At 48.8% G+C, this 27,280-nt stretch overlaps 1 protein-coding gene across 9 annotated transcripts in view; it reads left to right on the forward strand.

Moving 5' to 3' along the window:
* ASAP1 (ArfGAP with SH3 domain, ankyrin repeat and PH domain 1) overlaps positions 1-27,280 on the forward strand; it is a 218,077-nt gene that overhangs the window by 143,571 nt on the left and 47,226 nt on the right. For 8 of the 9 annotated variants that reach the window (XM_036337636.1, XM_036337640.1, XM_036337639.1 and 5 more), the window contains 5 exons: positions 11,707-11,852; positions 23,852-23,926; positions 24,404-24,453; positions 25,700-25,829; positions 26,994-27,079. In XM_036337636.1, coding sequence (XP_036193529.1) covers positions 11,707-11,852; positions 23,852-23,926; positions 24,404-24,453; positions 25,700-25,829; positions 26,994-27,079 — 487 coding nt within the window. Of the gene's footprint in view, positions 1-11,706; positions 11,853-23,851; positions 23,927-24,403; positions 24,454-25,699; positions 25,830-26,070; positions 26,549-26,993; positions 27,080-27,280 lie in introns of those variants that run through there. The other variant, XM_036337645.1, reaches the window with a different exon arrangement.

The raw sequence follows: 27,280 nt of genomic DNA on the forward strand, positions 1-27,280 counted from the left end.
ATGGGAGAAAATCAGTGAAAGTCAGAGAGGGGCAGGGGGTGAGGGGGGACATTAGATGGAGCCCTGGACGCACCTCTGGCTACTCCTGCCTGTGGCCGAGGGCATGCCAGGTAACCTTTGTAGCCAAATGTTTTCACTCTGGGCCAGTGACTCTGTCACCTTGAAGATAAAAGCGTGTTGTCAGTGGCTAAGAAGGAAACCAAATTAAGATAAGCTGCGGGGAACCAGGGAAGTGAATGGTAGGTCCCAGAGCCCCAGGGAAGGAGAGGCTAGGAACAGAAAATGAGTTTCCAGGTCTCTTCCCTCACATCTCTTGTCATTATTGCAGTGCCAGCTTGCAGACCCAGAGGGCAGGTTTCCTACGAAATCTCTTCTCTGTAACATAACAGAACCTGAAGGGAGGGCAGCAGGGTCTGGTGGGAAGGGCACCGGCTTGAAGGGGGGCATAGGGAGCTTGGCATCCTCTCCCTGCCCCATGCGGTCACTGCACTTTTTGAACATCCATTTTCTCCCCATAACACGGGGATCGCGGCATTATTACAAGGTTGTTGAAGGGACTTAATGAGCTCATATCTGCAAATGCCGGCCACCTCATGGGAGTGCAATATGTGCCATACACTTATATTTCATATACATTTTATATTTTATTTATACCATATTCATGATCATCATGAGATTATAGTGCTGGAAGGAACATGGAACGAGGCAGAACTCGGCCCTGGCTGCTTTCCGGCCCTGCTCTCCTTCGGGCTGGGAACCCCGCCTCCTGAACGGGAAGCCTCGTCTCTGGCCCTGAGAGCCCTGGGGCCTGTGACGCTCTATAATCTTCCTGTTCACACTTTTCACACCTGGTTCCTTGGTACCTCTAATTTCTTATGTCCAATAAAACACTAACTTCTAATTAAGGTAGTAAATGACAGTTGTCTCCTTACGTAGTGACCAAGTGTTGTTTTAAGGCTTGGCCCGAATTACACACCCAGTTTATACCTCCTGTCTTCGCTGCACTGTGTGACTCCCACGGGGTGGCAGGCCTCAGAGGTACCCGCTGTCCGGGAGGAGGCAGCACAGGGGCCTCTGAGGTGCTGGCATGGTTCTGTTTCTTGATTTGGGGGTGATTACATGGTTATGTCTACTTTTTGATCATTTATCAAATGCTGCACTTAGGATTTATATACCTTTTCATATGTATGTATGTCTGTTATGCACTACTAAGAGTATATTTAAAATTTATGTACAAGTTGGTTCATCGAAGCATTTGGAAAGACAGAAAATAAACGGGGGGGGGGTGCTAAATACACAAGTATATTATAAACAGAATGCTGTACAGCCTTTATAAAAAAAAGAAAAGAACCTAAGGCAGTGTAGACCTGAGTTTGAATCCTTGCTTTGTCACCACTTGTTAAAGTCAAGTAAATTATTAACTTCTCTAAATCTTAAACTGCCTCACCACAAAGTGAGAAAATAATAACTGACTTGCAGAATATTATCCGGGCAAAATGAGGTGGTGTTTAAGGCCTCTGACGAACTGCCTGCTGCATAGTAGGTGCTTATTAGCACCTGGTGATGGGGGACTGGCAGCGGAAGCAGTAGCATGGTCCCCTCTGATTAATTCAGACGTTCCACAAATGGCGTGGGCCACTCTCATGTTCTAAAGAGCTTAATGAGCCATTATCTGCCTCAGGAATAAGTGTCACTTCTCCGTAATGTTCCCGTTTGTGCTCCGGGCGCTCAGCTTGTGAGCCGGGAGGAAGGGAGCCCTGATGTGCAGCTGGGCGGTGCTGCCATGTTGAGTGCTTGGAGCTCCACGCGACTCCTTTTTCCCAAGTGTCCTTGCTGAAGACACACTTCCTCCCGTTGCCACATCAGTCAGCGGCTCACGCAGGCTCTTTTGCTCAGGGCTGTGCTCTTGCTTTAAAGCGTTTCCTTGGCCACCGCTGCCCTGGCTGCAGGAGCGGAGCTCGTCCCTGGCTGTGCGGGTGGAGAGTGCAGGGCGTGTGCAGTCCGGTTGCCTTTCTCCTTGTGGTTGGGGCCACAGTGAAGTGAGCTTTGACCACCACCCCCTCCGCCCTTACCTGGATTACCTCTGTGTCCTTCATCCTAGGTCTGTACTAGCTAGTAAATTAGCTTCTAGCCACATATGGCTTTTTAAAATTAAATCCATTACAATCATAATTTAAAATGCAGGTCCTCGGTCTCAGTGGCCACCTTCTGTGCTCAGCAGTCACCTGTGCCCAGCCCTGCGGCACTGGGGCGTGCAGACACAGGCATCTCCACCCCCACACGCAGGTCTTGCTGCTGCAGAACATGCATCCCATTGTACTGTAACTGTGGCCCAGTCTCTCCTGCATGAGACCAGGGAGTCTCAGCTCTGGCTGTCCTTTAGCATCGCCTGGAGAGCTCTGAACACACAGAAGCCGGGGTCCCTCAGGCCCACGCGCCTAGAGCTGTTCCGCAGCGGGGCCCCCAGTATGGGGATGAAAATGAAACTCCTCCCTGGTGACTGGAATGTGCAGCTGGTCTGTCAGCTCCCTGGTGAGGACTGTCCCGTGTCCTTCATCTTTGTACTTTGTGTGTTTGTCAATGTAGCTTATTAGTTTGTTCAGCGGATGTTTATTGAGCACGGCTACTGTTCTGGGTGAGGGTGTGGTGGACAATCAGACCGGATCGCTGTCTCCATGATTGTACAGCCTTGAGGGAGGGAGAGGTGTGAGTCAGGTCCTCCACAGAAGGTGTCACGGTGAGGGCCTGGGAAGTGCGCGAAGGAAAGCTCCCAGGGCACAGGGGTGTGACAGGGAGCTGATGGAGCTTGAAGAGGGTCCTCAGGAGGACCTCTCGGAGGACATGGCACTGGCTGGGGGTTGATGCTCTGCTGAGCTAAGCCAGACAAGCCTGTGAGGTAGGTCTCCATCAGCTCCATTTTATCGATGTCGAGGTTGAAGCTTAAAGAGCCAGACTAACGTATGCAGGTGCCACACCGAGCAGGTGATGCAACCAGGGCCTCGCTGGCTCCACCTTTGCTGTTTGCAGGTGCTCGGTGCCCACCTTCTACCTGACACCGGGCGGGGCTCACCACGTGGGGAACGAATTGCTACTTGTTGGCTGGATGGCTTCCTGAGGAGCTCTCCGTGAACGGCTTAAATATTCACGGATCGTGATTATCCCTGCACTGCATTGATCCAGTGTAACCTCCCAGCAGTGTAATCCATGGGACGACTTTGGGAGGTGTGGAAATGTGGGGACAGACTCAGATCTCACGGACTGCTGGAACCTGGCGGTTTCTGCTGTCACCAACGACTGTAACACACCCGGGGTTTGGTCAGCTTGTGTGGGCAGCACTAGGACATTTAATTCTTACAAAATAGCTGGATGAGTAAAACAGCGGCCCGGCAGATCTTTCCATGAGACAGGCTCCGTGGAATCCGCGCGGTTCCCGGCCAAGGGCTTTGGCCTCGTCCAAAGAAGCCACAAGAGGCTGCACCCTGGTATCTGTTTCCCAGTGTGTTTTCATAATGTTCTTGTTTTCTCACAGTGCTTAAGTGACACGAAACCATCTGATGCTCTTGAAAGATGTAGGAAGCATGTCTGTGTTTCTGCTCTGAGATTACAACCTCTTGTCTCCCCCACCCCCTTGGATGATTCAAAAGATGGTGGAGAAGGGTGGAGGGTCTTACTCTTAAAATATGTTTTTATTGTTACACATAGGCCTTATCAGTATTATAACAGCAGGAAAACCAGTATCTCCCTGGAAGTGCTTTAGTTGGAAAATGGCTCTGGGAGTGGGTCTCTTCCTCTTGCTGTCCCTGCTGTGTATGAGGACATTTTAAAAACAAAACACGAGTTCTGTGGACTCTGTGGATCAAGGGAAAATTCTCCAAGCCGTTCCGTTTTTCTAAGTTTTGAAGTCTTAACGTCATTCATCTGAGAAGTAGCTTGTCATTTAGAACAGTGGTCGCCAACCTTTCGGGCCTCACGGACCACCAGCTGGCGACGCTGATTGAGAAACTGTGCCTTGGTGTGTGCCCCTCGCCCCCTCCCCACTCCCCCACTCTCCTCCCTGGTAGCACACGCTTTTAAAAGCTACGAGGTTCTTGAACACGATAGAGATTTTAAAATAAGTTGCAGTCATTGACTCTTTTTCTTTCAAAAGATGGAGCCTAATTTGCTTCCCCTTGAGCGTGGCTCCAAGTGGTGGTTTTAAGTATTTTGTCCATCATTTTTAATTGTTATTGACAGGAGCATTAGTCTGATACGAGTTACTCTTGTCAGATTATCCACTACAGACCTTTAATTATAAAAGTTACATGTGAGTGACTCGCTGATGAAGCCCTCACTGAGCATGTAGCCATCGGGGATTGACAGGGCACTCTTGGCTCACAGGGAGGTGATAGTATATGACAGTGTCTGAAAGTGACTTAAGAAAGGTATGTCCTCGGCTCGGGATGGGGGATCTCAAATACCTGAATATAGGCCACTGGCATTTTATATATTTGGTCAAAACTATATACGAAGTGCTGGGGAGCTGAGTAGGTAACAGAACTAAAAGAACAGCAGTGATTTCTGCACTCTTCAATTTACAGTTCATCGTAAAGTAAATAAATGTATTTACCTTCCAGCCACACTTGGAAGTGAGGTTTTTAAAGTCTGCATGTATAGAAAGTGGCCCATGGAGTCAAAACAACCCTTGAAAGTCCTTGGCTTGCCGATTGAGTACACTTCAAATATCACTCCTTTGGTACTTATGAAATACCGACACTCCTTTAGGAGCCCTGGTATTTCACACACACACACACACCTTTAAGTCAGTAATCCTTAGTCCAGGAAGATGCTCCCCGCCCCCCCCCCCCCCCCCCACACACACACACACCACCACCGTGAGCACGTGAGGAAAGAACAGTTTGCCACCAGTCCCGCCCCCCCCCCACCCCTAACGGCCATCCCCCACCCCCCACTCACATGCCCATTGACTGGAATGGGGGCCCCACTGCTCTTACATTGCTTTTGCTCTCTTGTTCTTTCAGTTGTACTAAGTTAAAGCTCATCAGTTAAAGACACCATTGTGGTTTTCAGTCGTTCCCAACAATCCTTTTTGCTATAGTTTCTTTAAGGACCACTCTCCTTGAACAGACTCTCCTTAACAATTACCGTCAGGATTCTAAGGCCTACCTACAGCTTGCTGCCTCTTATTGCAAATTGCATTTGGACCTCACTTTTGATGGTTTATGTCTCACCAAACTAGGCTTGTTTCTTCCTGTATAAAAATGCTGCGCCTAAAGTATAGCTGAAAGCGGAGGGGCGCTGGCCTCGGGCTTTATCTCTGTGTGGTGTTCTCCCCAGGTTTGCTTCAACCTGACCTCTTTCTTTTTTTTTTCTTTTTTTTTTAAATATTGCCTGTTTTTAATATATTTTATTGATTTTTTACAAAGAAGAAGGGAGAGGGATATAGAGTTAGAAACATCGATGAGAGAGATTGATCAGTTGCCTCCTGCACGCTCCCCAGTGGGGATGTACCCGCAATCAAGATACATGCCCTTGACTGGAATCGAACCTGGGACCCTTCAGTCCACAGGCCGATGCTCTATCCACTGAGCCAAACCGGTTTGGCAACCAACCTGACCTCTTTCACACATGCTCTCCTCACCACGTGGAGCATCACGTAGGAAGCAGGCCCATCACAGGTCTCCACACAGACGCCATCTGAAGGCAGCCGTGCTCTGTGACCATTCTGTGTTGAATTGATTTGTGCTTGGGATGTGGCCACGCATGTTAAAGTTAAAGTCTGCTTCTAGGACTGGAGGGACTCGCCAGCTGAGTCTTCAGCCAGAATGGTAACTACTTACCGATTTTCTGACGCCCTGTTTGGGTATGGAAATCAAGCCCGTGGCTATTGATGCTGAGGCGCTTCTCGTGGATAATCGATGCTGTGAGACAGAAAGATTCGGGGCTGACGGGGATGGCTTGGCGCGGCCAGTCTGTCACCTGCATTCACGGACAGCAGGAGGCCGTTCTCAGATCTCCGTGCTCCTGGTCACTGCGCACACCTGCTCTTGTTCTTGCTGGGGAGCTGCAGGGGCTTCCGCTCTGGGACACCCTGGGAAAACGGCATTTTCTGTTTGTTTGCTTTTTTATTGTTCTCATTGTGAAGGTAAAATGTTTATTAACACACTTGCTGTCTTAATAAACATTTCAGATGAGCTAAAAGAAGAAAACACTAATTAGCCATGTTTCTTTCCATTGTTTTCCATTGTATGAATTCTGAATTACAGACGGCATGCTTAGGTGGCATGGCACAGAAGTTTTCAGTCAATTTTAGGGGATTTTGGAACCATTAATTGATACAACTAGTATGTTAGTACATGATCTATGTGTGTAATCTGTACAGTATTAATATATAATAAGTGGTTAGTAAGTCAGCTTTGATTGGAAAGGTGTGCTTTAAGATGATTTGCTGACAGGTGTGCCTGAGCCGAAACTGTCTGGAGAGACGTGCAGAGGTGTCTGCCCAGGCCAGCCCCTGCTCTAGGCAAGGAACCCGTCTTTAATGGGTTCTTCACTTACTTTACACGTGGTTTATAGACCAAGGAGCTGAAGCTGACAGGACTAAGGCAGGTACCCTAGGCCACAAACCTAACGAGTTAAATAACCTTTGTCTCCCAGCATAGGTGCTTGGTGAAAGCTTGTGATTAAAAATAAAATGTGGGGAGGTGTTTTTAAACTGCACCACTGAAAAGCAAGCGTGGCTCCACTGAGTGATGGGTGGTCATACGGTGGGAGGCCGGCATCGGCTAGGAACTGGTGGTTTCCTTTCTAGCTTTTGTTGGGGGCCACCAGCAAACCGAAGTGTGATGTGGATTTCACCTGGCAGTTAGGAAGCCCGAGTGATGGAGCCGGAAGAGGGGATGGCCTGGCCGTAGCAGAGCATCTGCAAGTGCCTGTAAATGCAGGCGCGGCCCTGGGAGCTCCGCTGGCATCGGTTCTCGGGGCTCTGTTAGTGGATTTTGTCAGTTTCTGCAGAAATTAAAGTCTGCAATGCTGAGCTTCAGATAACAAACACCCTAGGAGTTGGGGCAGATTCTTGCAGAGGCTGAGCTAGTTTTGACCTGCAACCCAGGTATGTGCACAGGCCGACACTCTAACCACGGAGCACACTGACCAGGGCAGGAACATTCTTTAAATAATGTCAGAACCCTTCCTCGTGCTATATAAAGAAATACATCACATTGGATTGAAGACGTACATGTGTGTGTAAGTACTAAACATTAGAAGGTTCAGGGCTGTAAGGCAGGAAACTCAAGTCTTTTCAGTAAAGATTGCCCAGGCCAACGATAGTCAAGTTTTTACATCCGGTGACATTAAAAAATGGCATCTTTGTGCTGGTGAGATTATAGAGAAGAGAACCTTTCCTATATGTGTTGCCTTTGGGGATGTGATGGCCACAGCCAGCCTCTTTGGAAAGAAACATAGCAATATTAATAAAAATTTGAAGCGCACACCCTACCCCTCACCAATTCGTGCTTTTGTGAATATATCTTTTCAGAGATAAAGTGGCCGCATATAGGAGCTTGTGTATAAGGACATTTATTGCAGCCTTGTTTTTCGTTTGCAAAAACTAAGTCCTCTCTCAGGAGGTGCATGGTTATATAAATTGTGGTAGAGTTTGTTATGGAATATAATCGTGGTGAAAATGATTCATTGCATTTCATTGTACTGAGTTTCTTCATCTTTGTTCACTAGGAAAAAAGCAAGCTATAGAGTCTTGTAATAATATCCCATCAGTATGTTTGTTTTTTAAGTGAGAAAAGGGGAGAAAACCCTTATATTTGTGTCTGTGTCTGTGTGTATATTTTTTAAGCATTCAGAAAGTTCTGAGATTTCACTCAAGATGATCAGCTTTGCTTATTTCAAGGAGATGAGATTAGAGAAGAGGAAGGGAAATAATTCTTGTCTTTCTACGTCTTAGGATAATGTCAGAATTATTTTTGTAATTTTATTAACAAATTTAATTAGAATGTTAAAAGTGGGATTAGTACTACACAGTATGTGTAGAATAGTATAAAAGAATGTACCACTTCCCTCTCTAGCCTGGCGCTATAATTCATGGCTCATATTACATGGCTTTCCTATTGCAGTTATAGCTCATTGTATTTTATGTGCCTGGCACAGGGCCAGCGCTGAGTATGTTTTGAAGGAAAGAAAAAGACTTGTTCAAAGAGACTTCACTACGTACGGTGAGCATTTTACCGAGCACTAACTGTGTGCGCAGCCCAACGCTGGCACCTGGGTATACAACAGATCCGCTGACGCTGGGGACCGCGCACTGCAAAAGGCCCAGGAGAGAATGAATAGCAGGTGTGCCCAGGAGGTTACACTTGCATTTGACCTTGAAAGAAGCAGTGGCAAAAAGATGGGGCTTGGAATCAAATGAAGCTAAAGTCTAATCTGGCCTCACCATTGAGTTTCTCTTTTTTGTCTATAAAACTGCCTGAAAGGTGTTTGGGGCTATTCACAGTGACGGGTGCCACTGCACGGGCACTGCTGACCAACGTGTCATAATTACAGTCACAGAATCACAGACTAGCTGCTGTCGCCCTATTACTGGAAAAGGAAGTCCCCGTGTAGTTACTGCTGCAGGGTTAATGCTGGGACGTGTGTGTGTGTGTGTGTGTGTGTGTGTGTGTGAGCCCTTCCACCTGACGGAACATGTCACGTGACTAGTGCAGGGGGCTCATCTCCCCAGAGCAGTTGAAATCCTGACGGAGTGGCCCTTTCTGGTTTGGTTGGTAAGACCGTATTATTTTGTCCTTTTTTCAGATCTGAAAGGAGTCCCCTAGCTCTTAGAATTATCTTACCTTCTGCAACAATCCCAGGAATGCCAGAACTTGCGGACAAATACTTGAAAAGCACAGATCTCCATAATTGGTGGCTCAGATTTCTCCATCCCCACCTCCTTTCTCCCCAGCCCCCACTTGACCAACCTCCCACAAGGCCCCTGGCAGTTGGATGTAGTGGGCATCTTAAAACAGCTCTGTCCTGCTCTCTGGAATGCCCTGAACTGCTCGGGCCACTTCCTGCCTCCCACCCAGTCACACCCATGTCTGTGACAGCACTTCCCACCCTGCAGCCCCACCCAAGCCCTGTATTTTCCTCTTCTTTGCTAAACCCATGAATTTACATTCCATTCAAATTGCTTACTGCTCTGTAATCCTCCCCACCTTCCGCCCTGGGCTCCCTGTTTTCTCCACCAGCATCCTGGGTCCTTGCCCTCACTGAGCCTGTCGGAGACCTGCTTGGTAAACCTTAACTTTGTACAGAGGGCTGTGTGTGTCTGTGTCATCTTCCCAGTGACTTGTCGTTCTTAGATTTATGATGCAGCCTGTAAGAAAAATCCTTAAAATATGAGGCATAAGTGGCTATGCTGGTTGATGTTAGATACATTTCTCTGTCAGCATAGGTGTAGAGGTAATGATGTCTGATATACGTGCCAGGCCCTGTTCTAAGCAGCTTACACTTAATTCCCAACATTTCTACCCTCAGTAGGATTACTAGGATTATTTCAAGATCTAGTTCACCGAATTAGCTCTTGTATTTTAAAATATGTTTGCACTAGGAAGTTTTATATAGATATGTGTGCATACATATGTGATTAATGTGTACACACACGCATGTTCATAGATACAGATGTAGATATTGACTGTATGGTTATTCAGTTGTGGAATTAGCAAAACATACAGGCTCCCTGCCCTCGCCTGTGCTTACATACCCAGTCTCCCCTTCTGCTGCTCTCAGACCACATTTATGTTCCATCTGCCCAGGAAGCGTGATTCTCCCCATGCAGAGTTCTGGGAAGGTTCTCTGTGACGCTGTGAAAGGCATTGGGTCAGAAAGGGCTCTTAACTGGTTGATAGGCACATGGGTCTTCGGTTTTCCTTTGAAATATTTTATCGTTTCAAGCAAACACACCAAAAACCTAATACTTTATTTACCACGGAGACCCTTCTGGTGGAAGCAGCTGGCAGGCAGGTGGCCGGGTCTTCCCTGTCGGGTGTCAGTGGGAGTCTCAGCGAGCGGAAACGCTTTGGCCTCCAGCAGAAGGTGTCAGGGTAGCGGCAGCTCCAGAGAGAGACCCAACACGGGCGCCCGTCTGCCCAGCCCATGTGGCCTTTCCTTGGTGTGTTTCTGAGCCTCTTCTCAGAGTGAATGCCAGCAGCAAGCAGGGCTGCGTCTTCTCTGTTACTGTCTTAGCCCGAAATGCTGACCTCCACTGCAGGCGCCGTGAATGTCTAATGTGCTGCTGATCGGGGAGGCTGCGGGCCGCGTTCCATTCCCCGGACGGCCTGACACTTGTCCTGCTGTGCTGAGCCTGCCTCCCCGGTGCAGACCGCGTTCCACTTCTCCAGTGCCCGTTGCCCTCACGCTGTGATTGAAATATTTTTAGAAAATTTTTTATTGATTTTAGAGAGGAAGGAGGGAGAGGACAAAGACATAGAAACATCGATAAGGGAGAGACATTGATCAGCTGCCTCCTGCATCCCCTACTGGGGATTGAGCCAGCAACCCGGGCATGTGTCCTGACCGGGTATCGAACTGGGTATCGAACTGGGGACCTCTTGGTTCATGAGTGGATGCTCAGGCACTGAGCCACACCGGCTGGATGAGAGTGAAATACTTTAAAATTTCATCTGGATTATCGAACAACCTAGGAGGCTTAAGAAGGGAATGTGTCTTAAATTCCTGAAAAGGAAATCAGCAAATCCAAGCCACCGGGCGCTTCCTGGGCCTCCCACGGAAAACCCGCGGCGCTGGCTCTTGGGTGGGGACGCAGAGGTGAGCCGGAGGCCATCCTGCCTCTCGTGGTCCGGGGCTGGAAAGAGCTCCACTCACACAAACATGATACGACACGGCGGGAAACACCACCGAGGAGGCTCACGGGATCGCGGGCAAGGAAGGCTCACGGCCCACTCAGGGAAAGGCTTTATAACGAGAAAGGTGTTGAATTTATAAGCCTTTAAAGACAGGGTCTTAGTAGTTAGGTACATATTTGTTCACTTATTCATTCAGTAGACATTACGCATCTCCTGTGGGCCTCTGTACAAATCCATGCCCCCTGTCCTCGCGGCAGGAGGAGAGACGTGGAGAGTGAGCATGGCGTCCAGAGTGCACCCACGGGCACGTGCCGCCATCACCTCCGCGCACGGCCCTGGGCCGTGCCAGCCCCTCCCACGCTGCAGGACTCCTTCCCGCGGGCGCCGGGTGTGCAGCCCCTAGCACGTCCCTTACCAGGGCTGCACCTCAGGGCCAGCGCTCGGAAAACATGAAAGGAGAGTAGCATTAGTTGCAGGGAGATTCATGTTAGAACACGAGGGCTTGGCTTTGGCATTCCAAGGTTGATTTTTCTAAGCAGAATTTTCTCATTTCCTGATCATCGTGGTTTCTTAATTGCTTGAAAGTATGATGATTACTTGACCCCTCAACCTGTAGGGAGTCCATGGATTGATGGGGATAGAAGTGAACTAAACGCTGTGATGGCGAAAGGGAGACCGCCTTCCATTATGAGAACACTCAGTGCCCGCTAACCACCTCCTGGATGTGTGCAGTAAAAATAGACGGCGTTTCTCCCTGCTGCTGGGAGTTCCCAGGGATCAATCAGTGTTCACAACAGCTCGGTTCTGTGGCAAACAATAGCTCAGGCTCCTCTGTCTTCTTTTTCAGACCATGTACAAAATGAAGAAAACTATGCCCAAGTTCTGGATAAGTTCGGGAGTAATTTTTTAAGTCGAGACAACCCAGATCTTGGCACCGCTTTCGTCAAATTTTCTACTCTTACAAAGGAACTGTCCACCCTGCTGAAAAATCTGGTAAGCCATTTCATAAGTGATTTTTTTTATTAATTACAGCCAAACAGCTTTTGAGTCCTAAGTATGGAGTCACAAGTAAAGAAATGCCATGGTGAGACTCCTGGAATTGGTACCTCCCGCCCCGCTGATAGCGGGTAGGTTTGTAGAGTGGGAGAGAAGCAGGTTGACCTGAATTCCTTCCACCTTCTCCCACTGTTTTGTCTCTGTCTCGGGTGACTTTTAGCAGCCTTTGCCTTTTCGTTGGTTGAAAGAGTGATGACACTGTCTGTGTCGGACACACACGTTCCATCTCACGTGTGTGCAGATGACCATGCATTTCGATCCCGGATTTACAAATTAATTAACCTCTCCCAGTGCCCCTCATCCTTATAACCCGCTACCGAGAAAAAGATTTTGAGGTTCAGGGAATCTGGGGTTTCCGAAGCATCCCTAAGGCCTGGGCACTGCAGCTGCTGACCCTGGGAGGAGACACGGAGTTGGGGGTGGGGACCTGGTCACCAGGCGGTACTGTCTGGGCACCCCCAGGTTGTGCCCACCAGCCTCACACTGTGCCACACTGAGAAAGGTCTGCTCTGTGAGCTCATTCAATCGGGTCTCATTTCTCCGGAGTCCCCAGAGGCAGGAGCACAGGGAAGTTGGAAGGTGCCCCAGAAAAAGCTCTCCCATGCTTTCCCCAGCCTTTTCTGGAGGAGAAGGAGGAGGAGGAGGAGGAGGAGGAGGAGCTGGAGCTGGAGCTGTGTCTGTCCTTTCCCTCCCCTGTCTCTCGCTAAGTGCTCCTTGGCCTCCTGTAAGGATCCAGATCTCACACTTGATGCCTTGACCCCGATAGGCACTGTGGCCTCACGAGAGAATCTTGGGAAAATGAAACCTTTTCTGTAGAACGTTAACCCGAATAGTTGACACATCAGAATATTTCTCCCCTATTGTGCTGGATAAATATACATGTGTATGTGTCTGTCTTCCTGCAGTTTAACTCTAATTGATGATTTAGGCCACTGACTTAGTCTTAAAGTGACAATGAATCTTAAAGAAAAGAAAAGTTGAAGATAGAATATGTCTTATTTTTAAAAACTCTCAAAGGATCATTTTGATCTTAGCACATACATACGTATTTCTATCCTTTGGGGTTTTTTGATAAATTCATGATATTCCTGTAAATCTTACATTATCTCAGTCTCTGTTCAGAAGGGCCCTCTCATTTCACCTGCCTCTTTGCTGGTGGCAGAGCTCTAAGGGAGGCGCGGTGGGAAGAAAGGCAGTGACAGCAGACTGACATTCCCTTTGGTGGTAACTGGTGAGGGCTGGCTGGGCAGGAAGCTGTTTTCCCCAAGGTCGCTCTTTTCCCAGGGATATCTCGCCAACCTTTCATTTCCAGTAGACCCCATCTGTTTGGCTTAAGCCAAGAGCCATCGCTTCCACGTTTCCCGGACCAATCCATTCCCACTCTTCCCCACACGGCAGGTCCCTTCGCACTGTGTGAATCTGCCATCCACACGAGTCAAAATCCCAACCTCACTTCTCTGCTCTTCCTTCACCAGCAGTCTGTAGTCTCTCTTCCTTTTGCTGGGATTTCTCCCTCTAGTCAGAGCCCTTTCTGTGGCCAGCATCTCGCAAAGGTGAAGTGGTGAGCTGTTTCCTCCCAGAAGTGGCCTGTGGAGTGTGGCTGGGGAATGCCACCTCTCAGTGGGGAGAAGCCACAGGATCGTGGACATGATCTGGTTCATCGATGATGTTTACAAGGTTTTGGTGTCAAGGTTTTAAGTGCATGGCTTTTGGTTGGGGGTATATGCTAGGTGACTTAGCATCTTAAGACATTATTATAAGTACTCCTTTCGTTGGCTCACCAGCCTCGCTGAACCCACCCTGCCTCAGTTAAGGATGCCTTCCTAGTCAGCCGTCTGCGGACACAGCATTGTTTGTTCTACTGAAGCAGAGGCTATTCCTTGTTTCCATGCCTTCTATCTTCTGGTTTTCTGCTTTGAATGCCCTTTTGTAGTTAATGTATTGATGAAGGAGGCTTTCTTTACAATGCAGCGTCCTTGTCTTTAAAAAAAAAAAAAAAAAGGAAAACTAAAGAACAAAAAGAAAGGATGCTGTTGAGTTTTAGCTGTTTCCAAGTATGTTTTGTTATTCATGTGATTAACACAATACGGAAATTATTTCCCATCCTTCCTTTAACCTTTTCAAGGAAAGCAGTGAGGCCATTGCCTGGGCTGCTCTGTTCCCAGTGTCGGGCCGGCATGGCCTGGGATGCTGGCAAGGCCGGGAGTCAGCCCATTGCCTCCGTTCAATCACCAAACCGCAGAGCGGGGCGAGGAAAGAGTACCCGTGGGTGGAAATAGATTCTCCATGGGCAGAGGGAAACGACTGACCCCAAGACCCCCGTGGAGCAGTAGTTTTAGAAAATATATGTGAACCCTGTTTGAGATCAGTAGGCGGGGCCCAGAAGGACCCTCTGCCTCTGGCTCTGTGGTCCCTGAGCCTCTGCAGAGCAGAGCTTGCCTCAGAGCCCGAGCGCCCCCAGCAGGTCGAGGGCGGCATTGCTTCAGAGCCCGTGAAGCCCAGCGATTTCTCCATCAGCCTGGCATTTCCTGTTTGCAGTCTGGCTGCAGGGCATTGTGGTTTGGGCTGAGGATGCTTTTATCTTTTTTTTCTTCTTCTTTTCTTCCCCCTCAAAGGGAAGAGCTGGAAATGCACAGGCTGGATGTAGATCACTGGCAGATTATTTCTCAAGTTCTTTGAAACACTGAAAACTGCAGAGAGCTTGGGTATACTCAGCGGTGAATTGGCAGCCACTGGGTGCCCTGGGCTTACGAAACCCCCTCTTTTCGCAGAATGGCGATGCATCATTGGGAGGGCCAGTGACCCCAGACACCCCTCGTGTCCTGGTGCGGCACTGCCCGCTCGTGTTGCTTGTTGCGGGTTGCGGGACAGTCTCTGGAAAGCCGTCCAGCCCTGCGGGTGGAGGCGGTGAAGAGGGAGGTTTTCCTTTCCCTTCTGTTATAAACGAACATGTTCCACATAAAAGTTTCAGAAATACGGAGTAAATTAAATAAGAAAGTAAAGATCATTGTGTCGTTCTAACTTCTAACTAATGTCCTCTGAAGCAATTTTATGCATTTTACACAGACACTGGGTGTACATAGCGTCCAGTCCACAGTCTCTTATCCAAAACCCTTGGGGTAGGATGTTTCAAAATTCAGAATTCTACAGATCTCAGAAGGTGACGGATTGCATGTTACGTCACATACACACACACACACACACACACACTCACACACACTCACACACACTCACACTGGTGACTTCCTAGGGCCTAGGCCAGGGGTGGGCAAACTTTTTGACTCGAGGGCCACAATGGGTTCTTAAACTGGACAGAGGGCCGGAACAAAAGCATGGACGGAGTGTTTGTGTGAACTAATATAAATTCAAAGTAAACATCGTTACATAAAAGGGTACGGTCTTTTTTTTCTTTTTAGTTTTATTCATTTCAAACGGGCCGAATCTGGCCCGCAGGCCGTAGTTTGCCCACGGCTGGCCTAGGCCCTCATAATTCAGCGCAGTTTTACCTCTGCAGTGAAATGCGTGAATATTTGCATGAAGTGGGATAAAGACTGAAGAGCACCACCCACGATAAAGGGACTTTCGGGTTCAGAGACCTTTCCTGGCTTACCCGACCCTGGTTGTCTGAGAAGCGTTGTGAATTCCTTTGAGAAAGGCTGGTGTAGGTGGTGTGCTGGGTCAGGTGATCCGTTTCACTTTTTTGTTTGTTTCCATCTTATTCCATTTCTCACCTATACTTCCAGAATTTATTTCTTATTTGCATTTCAATATGGAATGTCTGATATTGAGGCTGGTTGCTTCTTTCCAGGTGCCTCTTTATTTTTTTTATTATTCCATTTGGTCCCTTTAGGTTTAAACATGAAGGAACGGCCTACTCATTCCGTCTCCAACGAGTGGGTCCCTACATCTTCCACTAGAAAGAATGGGCCCTTCTCTTGACTGATTGCCCAACCGTGTTAAGCAATTGGAAGCTCAGAGAGTAGCAGAAACCCCACAACTTTGAAGTCAGATAAAACGGAGGTCAGGTCTCTGTCCACCGTTTCTCCAGCTAGGTCACAGAGGCAGACTCACTTGCTCACTCGCACATTCATCCAGAAAACAGGGATATTATGAGAGGCCTCAGGGGCGAGAGAGTAGATGCTCATGAAACTATTCTCTTGGGCTTTTAGAGGCTCTTTTCCTTAAATAGGAACACTGAACAGCATTCTGCATTGATCGTTAGATACTGTACTTCGGTACTTTAAACATTAGAAGAGACTGCAGATTCTGGCCCTGGCTCAGCCAGCATTTAACTACGGGTTAGCTCTGTGCCAGGCTCTCTGCTGAGCTGACTGTCACATTCGGTCGAAGAGATTGCCGCTACAGAATACGGTAATAGTTTACACGGACGCGCCAGTTAATGTCATAGGGAAGATGGGCATGGGTATAGGGCCAGATTCCGTACGCTTCCTGCTTTTCGCTGCCCACAAGTAGAGGAAACTTACTTGGTTTCCTGGCATCACAGGCATATGGTCGAAGGAGGTTCTTTTTCTGCATGGGTGGCCTTGAGATACAGCAAGTGATGGTGGCTTCCACAGCCACCATTTAGATAAATTCTTTGAATTCTGAAATATTCAGTGAGGATCAAGTGAAGTGAGACTTCAAATGTGAAGACCTGGCCCAGCACGGGAGGGCCGTGCAGACAAAGGCAGCACAGAAGCCTGCTTTCTTACCCGTTAACTGAAGACACAACGTCTGCTGTGAGGTGTTGCTTTCTCCCAGTACGTGGCAAGCCTGTGTGCTTGTTGATTTAACTTATTACGTTTTTAACTTGTGTCTTGGAGGTGCTTGCTAAGTAAAAGCTTATTGTTGTAAAACGTAATGTGTGATAGAGATGTTCAGTGAAGGCACGGAAAATGTGATTTGAAGCGTGGTTTTGTTCTAGTTTACACATAACAAATTATACACGACACGCATGGAAATGAAATTAAATGTCTGAAAATTGATCGCTGCAAACTAAGTGATTAATTATTTCAAACACAATAAAGAAATCTTTAGGGTCGGGATGTCTTTTTCAAACCATAATGAAGCTAGATAGGCTTTTTTCCCTCTTGCGTTCCCATTTATTTGGCCTTAAAATCTTTGCTACTCCGCCTGTTCTTACAATTATCCTGAAATGAAATCAGATGCTGCACATAATGCAAAGGAAAACAGTGCTCTCCTTTTGATTCTTGATGTAGGGAGATGACGCTAAACGCAACCCATCATTGACTTAAATTGAATTCGTCAGAACATAATGCATCATTCTACATTAAGGAAGTCTCGTATTTCCCGATTCCCCTACACCTACCCATTTTTCTCTGTAAAACTTCCAGGAGAACCATGCTTTTCCCTTAAATTCGGTCTTGTCCGTTCTGGAAGCCTTTTGGCACAATAGAGTAATTGGGTTTCCGCCTTTCCTTAGGCCTTTCCCAGGGCTCCAGAGCAGCCACTCACCTCTGCTCTCTCCTCCTGGTGGTTATGTCTCAGACCACAGGCAGGCGGTCTTCTCTATGGGAACATGGGGCTCCCTTAGGCAGTGGTGCCCAGAAGACCCGCATCATCTCGCCTAGAAAGCTCGTTTACACAGGGGTGGTTGCACCTCGCCCTCCTAACGTCAAACTAGGTTTGAGATTTGTGTTCTAACAGATTTCCAGGGGGTGCTGACGGGGGTGCTGATGCTGTTGGCGGCCTGAGGGCCACATGTTGAGAACCACTCATGAGGACTGTCATTCTGGACAGAGATTCAGAATTCCCTAGGGCTGTAGGGAAGCTGTACCTTTGTTCCTCCGAATCCATTACCTAATTAATTGCTTTTACCTTTATTCACTCCATCTGGTTCGCATCCTGTATTAAATCAAATCACAAGTTGGGTGAGAAACAGGCTGCTGGTTGATCATATCGCCCTCTTGTGCTTCTGTGTAATACTTTTTAATAACTTTCTGAATACAAAAATAATACCAGTTCATTCTTGAAAACTTAGAAAATACAGGGGGAAAGGGACTAAAATAAAAATCACCAATAACCTCCACTCCTGAGGAGTTGAGATTTATCTATATCTCTGTGTCCTCTAACCATTTTTCAGTTTACACATACATCTTTTTTATATGTATTATTTTAATCCTAAATTTTTAACAACATTGGGTTTACACTGTAGTGCTATCTTATAGCCCAGTTTTCATTTATTTATATATTTTGCAATGTTTTCCTATTTTGTGAAGTATTACAGCCCAAGGCCCTTTGTTTAATTAGGAGCATACAGCCTCCGGGAGCCGAGTGGCCTGGTTGAAGGGGTGGGAGCCCGTTACCAGCAGCCTCCCTCCCCAGGTCTGCAGAGCCCACAGGCCCCGCCCCATCCATGACTGTGCCCGCAGCGGTGGAGCATGCCCTTCATTCCACTGTCACTCACTTCTCCAGTCTCCTGGTGTGAACTTCCCATTGTTCCCAGCTTTCGCTGTTTGCAGTTACACTCGAGAGCGTCTCTGTAGCCTCTGCGTGTGTGTGATGATAGTTACTTAGGTGCTGGCCTTTGTCACTGCGTGAATTCATTTTATAATATTTGCATTTTCCCTTCCTTCGCTGGTCCAGCTGGTTAGGAAATGGGCAGAAGCTGCCTGTAGCCAGGATCCTGCAGTCTCCTCGCTCGGCTCACACCAAGAAGCTCTCCTTGCGATATTTGAGACTTTTTCAAAAGGTGGTGTTTATACTGCAGTAAAGTGATGACGTGACCCTTCTAACTCCTCAGCATCACAGGGAACTCTTCAGTTAACGTTTTAATTCTTTACTGGGTTGGGGGCCACGCTCTGCTTCTGAGGCAGTGTGAGTGTGTCCCTGCTGCGGTTTCCGTTGGTCAACATTTTTCCTGCTGTGTTTAATGTGTCCCCAGAGCTCATATTATGTATAAGGTTATAGTAACTGGAAGGTATATTACAGACCTGATAGGCCTGCCATGTTCTCAGGGCCAGAGTGAGCAGGGACACAGCCGGGTGGAGGCATGTCTGGCCTCGAGCTGTCTTCCCAGTTGTCAAAGGTGCTGGCTGGAGGTGCCCTTGGTCCCTCACCCCAGCGTGTCCTGAGAGCAGCTCTCACCAGCCCATCCCTCTCCAACTTACCCAGGGAAACGGGCTGACCTGCTGGGAGCTGGCTCATTGTTTTCGTTGGATCCGCAGCTGCCTAACTTCCAGGAAACCGCCTCTGCCTGTGAAGGGAAGGAGAGAGAACCGACGGGCAGGGGAGGGAGGTGTCAGAATTAATGCAGGTGACAAAGCCAGCCAGTGATGAGTCGCTAACAGAGGTCACGGCAGGGAGGTATCCTGGAGGTGCTGCCCTCGCACTTCCCCTCGCTGCTCCTCACCTGGGCTCCTAGGGCAGCTCGGGCACCCACCACAGGCCCACATGGTAGCCAGAAAGCACAGGGCAGGAACCCACGACTGCTTCATGGCTCCTGCCATGGGCTCTGGTTAGTTAGTGAGCAGAACAGGTGAGGCCTCCCTTAAGCATCACCTTCTAGAGGGGAGAGATGGGTCGGTATTCAGGTAAGCGAGGTCCTTTCATTGCGGTGAAGCTCTAAAGTTAGGTAGAAAAGATCAGGACAGAAGTGGGGTGGGGATGGGGGGTGTCTGTGTGTGTGTGTCCATAGAGGAACACTGTGAGGTCATTACCAACAGCCGGGATTTCGGGGGCTATTGGTACCCTGTCTGGTAGTGTCTAAACAGTTGTAAGGAGTAAATGGTTATTTTTATCAAAACCAGTATTAATTGCAGTACCCCTTTTGCACAATGAAAGGCTAGACCTCAGCTTCCTCCCAACTGGTTTATCCCGAATTCGTGGTCGGGCTCGATGCCTGTGCTCCCGGGAGAAACGGCCCGTCTGGGAGGAAGGAAGCAGGCGGCAGTTTGTTTGGGAAGCAGCTGGGTTTACCGCCCCTCAGCGTCATTCCCCCAGGGGGTTGAATGTGCTGGTGGCTCAACAACATGGAAAGGATGGAAAGGATGTACTTTTTAAAACATGCTCTTCAGCCTCATGTCATGTGGAATCACGTAAAGAACTTGTTAATTCACCATTACCGTGAAAGGGAAGAAAGGGGAGTATAGTTGAGTCCATGGGAATGGAATCAATAGAATTTTAGGAAAACAAATGGAAGATAGCTATGTGATAGATTTGAAAGGCTTTTTAAAAAATACTTTATTGATTTCAGAGAGAAAGGGAGAGGGAGAGAAGGATAGAAACATCAATGATGAGAGAATCATCAATTGGCTGCCTCCTGCACGCCCCACTGGGGATCGATGCTGCAGCTGGGGCATGTGCCCTGACCAGGAATCGAACTGTGAGCTCCTGGCTCACCCACTGAGCCCACCAGCTGGGCTGTGCAAGGCTTTTTAGTAAAAATCATTGAAGACAGTGGAGGTGCGACAGGAAGTCTGTCCCCCGTGTTGTCACTGTATTCTGCTGGCTGCTCTGCAGTCGCCTGTAGAGATGCTGTTGTTACACAACAGTTTGCAGGTCTGGCTCAGGCCATGAAAAGTGTTCCTGAGGGAACTAGAAAATAAATTTAAACCACACACACAAAACAACAGACAGGAAAGTCACAGAATCCCCCATCAGCAAAGTCACGGGCTTCCTCTCGGTCCCAGAGCAATGCCTTACGATAGGGGGAAAACAAGCCCTCTGCACAGAATCGCCAGGGGAGACTTGGTTTGGCCTCCCAGTGAGCAATTCCTAACCATCTCCTCCTCGAGCGATGGGCCTGCTTTCGCTGCCGTCTCGCTGTGTCGTTACAATGACAGGTAGGTCCGATTCCCTTTCCACAAACGCAGCCTCCTTTGCCAGTTTTTTCAATGAACCTTCTTTTCCTGGGAGTAGGTTGGGAAGAGTCTGTGAGTTCTGAGTTGTGTCCTTGTCACTGGGGACACTGGATCTATACTGCACACTGGTTTGCCTGCTGGGTTTTTCTTATCAGCCCCACTTGAGTGTGTGTGGATAACCACAGGAAGCTCTCAGCCCCTGAGGCTTCCCACCAGGGCGCCTGCAGCCACCGCCCTGCCCGAGCCGGCCGCCATGACGCCACTGCGAGGTGGAGACGTGTGTCATGTGTTTGCTGTGTGGTCAGTCCCTGGCTGGTGAGGGACTCTTCCTTCAGACCCCACGTTCAGTACTAACCACGGGATTTCATAATTCTTCTGCCGTTACTTTCTCACACAGCTCTCAGACCAGGGCGGTGATGGCATTCTGGGGTGGTGTTTTTTCTGCTTCATCTCACAGAGTGCCGGAAGCCGGTCCATCCTTGCTGCTTGACACAGTCGCTGCAGGAAAGAAACATCTGCACAGCATATGTTTCAAGGGACCTGGCGTATATAGCATACTGTTCTTAATATGTTTGCTCCCCTTAGCGCTGTGTGTTTTAACCAAGGTCACCTCTCCAAGAAAGGTTGTTTCCCCAGGTAGGAATTTTTCCCTGAAGTCAGGGAGGGGATGCCTCTCCTAGAAAGGTTGCTTCCCCAGGTAGGAATTTTTCCCTGAAGTCAGGGAGGGGATGAAACTCCTTAACTAAGTGCCAGGCGGGTAGTTAATCACTACAAACAATCATGCTTAAGCTACATAATCTTTACTCCCTGGAATGGAGATAAGAAACGCCCTAACCTTTGTAATAGAAATTGACAGGATTACAGAGGATTTGGGGCATTGGCGACCTGGCATTAGAAATGGTTTATAGCCCGGCCGGCGTGGCTCAGTGGTTGAGCGTCGACCTATGAGCCAAGAGGTCGCGGTTCGATTCCTGGTCAGAGCACCTGTCCAGGTTGAGGACTCCATCCCCAGGGTGGGGTGTGTAGGAAGCAGCCGATCCATGATTCTCTCATCATTGATGTTTCTCTCTCTCTCTCTCCCTCTCCCTTCCTCTCTGAAATCAATGAAAATATTTTTTTAAAAGGAATGGTTTATAATTGCTATCTTTTCATTTTTTGTTTTAGAAGTTTTACTTTTTGTGAGTAAACAATATAGTGCGTATTACCAAACCTTTAAAAAGTGCAGAAAAGTACAGAGTGAAAAGCCCCTCTCCCCTTGCCCACCCAGTGTCCGGAGGGACCTGGCCTCAGCGGTTTGCCATGTCCTTTCAGAAATACCTTGTTCTCTCTGTGCAGAGCCTTTACAGACAAGCGTGTGCGCAGCGCTCCCTAGTGGCGGGGAGTAAGTCAGCACTTGCCACGTGCACTGCTCATTCCGTCCTCACAGCAGCCGGCAGGACAGCTTACAGTGGTTCTCAACCTTCCTACTGCCGCGACCCTTTAAATACAGTTCCTCATGTGGTGGTGACCCGCAACCATAAAATTATTTTTGTTGCTACTTCATAACCGTAATTTTGCTACTGTTATGAATCGTCATGTAAATATCTGATATGCAGGATGTGTTTTCAGGGGTCGCGACCCACAGGCTGAGAACCGCTGGTGGAATCTCTCACTGTAGAGGTGATGTCAGGTGGGGCATTCACAAAGCCCGCGAGTGACGTGGCCTTCTCACACCGCCTGTCCCTCCCCCTCTGCTGCAGCACGCGGGGTTCAGGCGGAAGAGGCCTGCTGACTGCATTCTGCCTGCGCTTGCCCGTCCCTGGGGTGCGAGGTCTCTGAAGGCAGCAGTGGTGTTTTATCTGTCTTTCCTCCCCAGCCCCTAGGACAGAGGGTGTCCAAGAATAGGCACCTGGTAAATGGTGGATGATGTCTTGGTTCCATGCTACTAAAACTGGTTTCTCCGCGATTTAACAGGTCCATCTTGTTTTAATGCTGACGGGATGCTGTGGGAACCTAACCCTTGTTTATATCAGTTAGCCTGTGGTGTACATGGGTTCGCGGTCTCATTTCGCTTCAAGGTGCAGAACTCATTGATGCTGTTAGTGAGGGCGGACTGTACTGGGAGCTCCTTGAAGAGAGTGTACTCTACAGCCATCTCAGTCCTGGTGTTGCCGCCTCTGCCTGCACCTGTCCATCCCTCCCTCGGATGGACAAGCTTCATCTCTCTCCTCTGTAGAGTCAGCACCACCTTAAATCCAAGAGACCCAGGCACTGGCTCAGAACAGTGACGAAAGCTGCACCCCAGCTGTAGACGGCGCCTCCTAAATACCTTGTCCTTTTCACGAAATCTGGGTGCTGAGAGTCAGTTTTGAGCAGGATAGTCACAGATCTGCCCGCATTGACCTTATATGTTCTGGTCAGGGAGACAGAACACACACATAAACAAACTGGATAGTTTTAGATCATGGTAAATGCCATAAAGGAATATAAAAAGGAAAATTTTTTTAAAGAATATAGCAAGGAAGTGAACGCCAGTTGTATAATCTTCTCCTTGCTCTGACCGAGGCATTTGAAGAAAAGTCAAAGTAAGATCTGCCTGCCCGGCCGGCATGGCTCAGTGGTTAAGCATCAACCTATGAACCAGGAGGTCACGGTTTGATTCCGGTCAGAGCACATGCCCGGATTGTGGGCTCCAATCAACGATTCTCTCCATCATTGCTATTGCTGTTTCTCTCTCCCTCTCCTTTCCTCTCTGAAATCAATAAAAATGTATATTTTTTAAAAAGTAAGATCTGCCATTTCAGTAGGAGGGACCAGGAAAGTTATAGCTATGATCCAAGGCATCATTTGTACAAGTGTGGGTCCCCTGCAGCACCCCGTTCAGAGCACAGGCCCTGCAGCCACTCGGCCTGAATCCAGGCAGCAGCTCTCCGCTCAGGAGATCTAGAAGGGCCAGCGAGGCTGCCTGATCTGGAGGCGTCCTCCCACAGGTGCCACGGGGGGACCTGGAGGTGTCCTCCCTCCGGCAGGTGCCCCAGCTGCTGCCTGGCACTGGTGCGTGGGGAGTGCCCGCAGTAGCGGCGTCCTGCCCTGTGCACGCTCCCTCTAACGGCTCCACCTTTGCTTTGTCTTCAGCTCCAGGGGCTGAGCCACAATGTGATCTTCACCTTGGACTCCCTGCTGAAAGGAGACCTGAAGGGAGTCAAAGGAGTGAGTGTCTGGAATCTGATTTTCACTGTAACTTGAAAGGATTGGGGGTTTTTTCTCTTTTAAGATCATCGGGGTACTGGTATTTGAAAGGCACTGGAACATTTTTAGCATAAAAAAGTGTTGGAAAAGGATCACGGAAGAGTGTGCCACTTCACATGATGTTATTGACCGAGGAACAAAACCAGACACTGGAGGAAGCGCGAGGGCCCTGGTGGGTGGGGCAGGGCTGGGCTCCCTCACTGCTGGACCCGCGGGCCCCCTGGGTCCCACATCGCTGACGTGTGGCCAGGATGCGCGCCCTGCCGATCTCAAGCCTCTCGCTGGAATAATGGTGTGATGTGTGTGCAGGTGGCTTTTGTATAAAGTTTCCAGCGTCCCACAGAGGAGAGTGGTTTTGCTAGGATGTTATTTCAGAATTATTTACTCGCCTTTAAATAACAGTACATTTAATTTCAGTTTCGTTTTCTTTTTTCTAAGGATCTCAAGAAGCCATTCGACAAAGCTTGGAAAGATTATGAGACAAAGTTGTAAGTGGTTTTTTTTTTTTCCTTTGTTTTATATTGTCATGATTTTCCTAAGAAAAAGATTGACTGGGAAAAGTACAGAGCCCTTAACTTACAAGGACGAAAACTTATGTCGTGCATGCTTGTAAGGGCTAAAGGTTGGCCTGCCTGGCGGGTTCCTGTAAGGGGTCGGGGAGGCCACGCGCGGAGCCCTGGACGTGGGCCCGGCGCACCTCCACGCGGAGCGTTGCACGTGCCTTTATTAGTATGATCCCAAGTCGCCTGACACCGGGCTGTGCGGGGGATGGGAGGAGGAATATATTATACAGCACTTAATAAAAACCTTGGCTGACAACCCGACAACTATAAACATAACAGAATAAAAGCATTTCCGAAGGCGGCAGTAACAGCAACATGACAAGCAAAAGAAACATTGAGGATTAAATATTTTTCTCCGAAACTACTCTCATGATTGCTGACGTAATGGTAACAACTGCGTCGTCGGAGCCTTGCTGTCTTAGGAGGGCTGTGGTGCACTGACAGTTAGAGATGCAGCTGGGAAGAAAGAGGCTCTGGCCGTGGCCCGCTGCCGTAGATGGAGGCTGTGGGCCCCTCGTCCTTCTCTGAGGGCGGGGCGTGAACGCTCACGGGTGGACCGAGCACCGCCCTGCCTGCAGGTGGCGGCGTGCACTTGGCCCAGACAGAACTGAGTCCTGACAAAGGGGGTGTGAGTTCACAAAACGGGAGGAAAACACTTGCTCTAGACCTGTTGTGGGATATAGCTCCTCTGTGGGACGCAGGCACAACAAAACAAGATGTGCTTTGTCCATTGACGTACTGCAGATCTGGATGGTACAACAGTAGTTACATAGAAATAGAAGGCCTTGAAGTGTCTGGTGGTCAGTACTGTGCATATCCTAGAACAGTGGTCGGCAAACTGCAGCTCACGAGCCACATGCGGCTCTTTGGCCCCTTGAGTGTGGCTCTTCCACAAAATACCGACTTCTGCGCATGGGCCACGACGTTTCAATCGCACTGTACGTGCGCACCCGTATGTGGTATTTTGTGGAAGAGCCACACTCAAGGGGCCAAAGAGCCACATGTGGCTCGCGAGCCGCAGTTTGCCAACCACGGTCCTAGAACATAAAGAGTTCTTAGATGATCCTGCATGTTAACTCTTGTGATCACGTGGTTCTCATCGAAAGGAAGATGTGCGTGCGTGTGTGTGCATGTGCGTGTGTGTTAATGGTGGCATCTGCTTCCATTCCAGCACGAAAATTGAGAAGGAGAAGAGAGAGCATGCGAAGCAGCACGGGATGATCCGCACGGAGATCACGGGGGCCGAGATCGCGGAGGAGATGGAGAAGGAGCGGCGCCTCTTCCAGCTGCAGATGTGCGAGGTGCGGAGCGACTTCAGCCCCGCGCCCAGAGTTTCGTTAGCGGGGCCCTCCTGTGGGCAGCAGCCTTCCTGCCTGAGAGCGGCTGTCTCTGACCCGGAGAGGAGGGACAGTTACTTAAGGACTCTAATCTCATTTTTCTCCAAGCCTTTGGGATCGGCCCTGTCACTGTTGCCTCCTGTTTTGAGCCTGGGGCCTGTGGGGCTCTAAGCCAAAGCAGGACTCTTTGGTGAGAATTTCACTGTTGCCTGTGAATGAGTGTGGAAAAGGCAAATTTTGGTAACACGGGTGAATCTTAGGTTTCACTGGTACAGGTGTCGAGCATGTTTGTTTGTTTTTAACCCTGTGTCTAGTTTGAATGAAAGCTTACATGCAGGGGTCATTGAGAACGCCTCTGAGCTCATGAAAAAATGCAACGAAAAGCATGCTGCCTTCAACTTAGAGCAGTGGTTCTCAAACTGTGTTCCCACTGGACACCGGCGTCCTTGACCGACACTGACTCATGGGATTCCTTTTGTGCTTTTGGGAAACTATGAAAATGGATAGGATTTTCTCACTTTTAAGGTTTCCTTCCTTAATTTTCCCCCACCCCAATAAACCTTTGGCTCCTTCTTGAACTTGTCTGCTCATGACACTCCCACACAATGAGACACGCGAACAAGAGGCAAACAGTGTTGGCAGAAATCCTCGGCCAGTTGGGAAAATCAGAGCTTGTGATGTTGGTGCGTAAGTTACTGAAACGTTTTCATCCTTTCATTTTTATTAGCAAAAGTTCTAGCTCGCCTCCTTGGTCTCAAAGTTTTAATGCCTCATGGCATATCCCTTCGAGAGCACGCTGATTCCCTTGTTTTCAGCCAAGAATAGTCCATCTTGCAGGTCTTGACCCTGTGAACCCTAGGTTTGAGAGCCACTGCGCCAGAGGAAATAAGTCAGCTATCCCAGGATGCTTTGCTGTGTTGATTTCTGCTTGTCTAGTAAACTAATCACGGGTGTGTATAACATGCTGACGTGCTAACCAATGTCTACTAGTGCCTGTGCCGATCACACACCCTGAAGATAGCCGAGGCCAGTACCTGGTGCAGATTCACATGGGGGGCTGCCCCCCGAAACCCTGCCCGGAGAGCCCTGTCGGCAATGACAGCGTCCACCTCTGCTTTATTCCCACAGTATCTCATTAAAGTCAACGAGATCAAGACCAAAAAGGGCGTGGACCTGCTGCAGAATCTCATCAAGTATTACCACGCGCAGTGCAAGTAAGTGGCAGGTGGCCGTGGTGACTCGGAGCCGAGGAAGGGCCCGCACTTCAGTTTTCTTGCTTCTTTCCTCTGGTCTTCATTCGGTCACTGCACAGTGACATGAAGGCCTCCCACAGCCAGGTCATAGGCAGTGAGTGGTCTTGTCCATAGTCAGTGTTTTCTATCAATCAGCCACTCATATTAGTGCAGCTGCTTGGC

Source organism: Myotis myotis, unplaced genomic scaffold, assembly GCF_014108235.1.
Source record: "Myotis myotis isolate mMyoMyo1 unplaced genomic scaffold, mMyoMyo1.p scaffold_m19_p_16, whole genome shotgun sequence".
NCBI lineage: Eukaryota > Metazoa > Chordata > Mammalia > Chiroptera > Vespertilionidae > Myotis > Myotis myotis.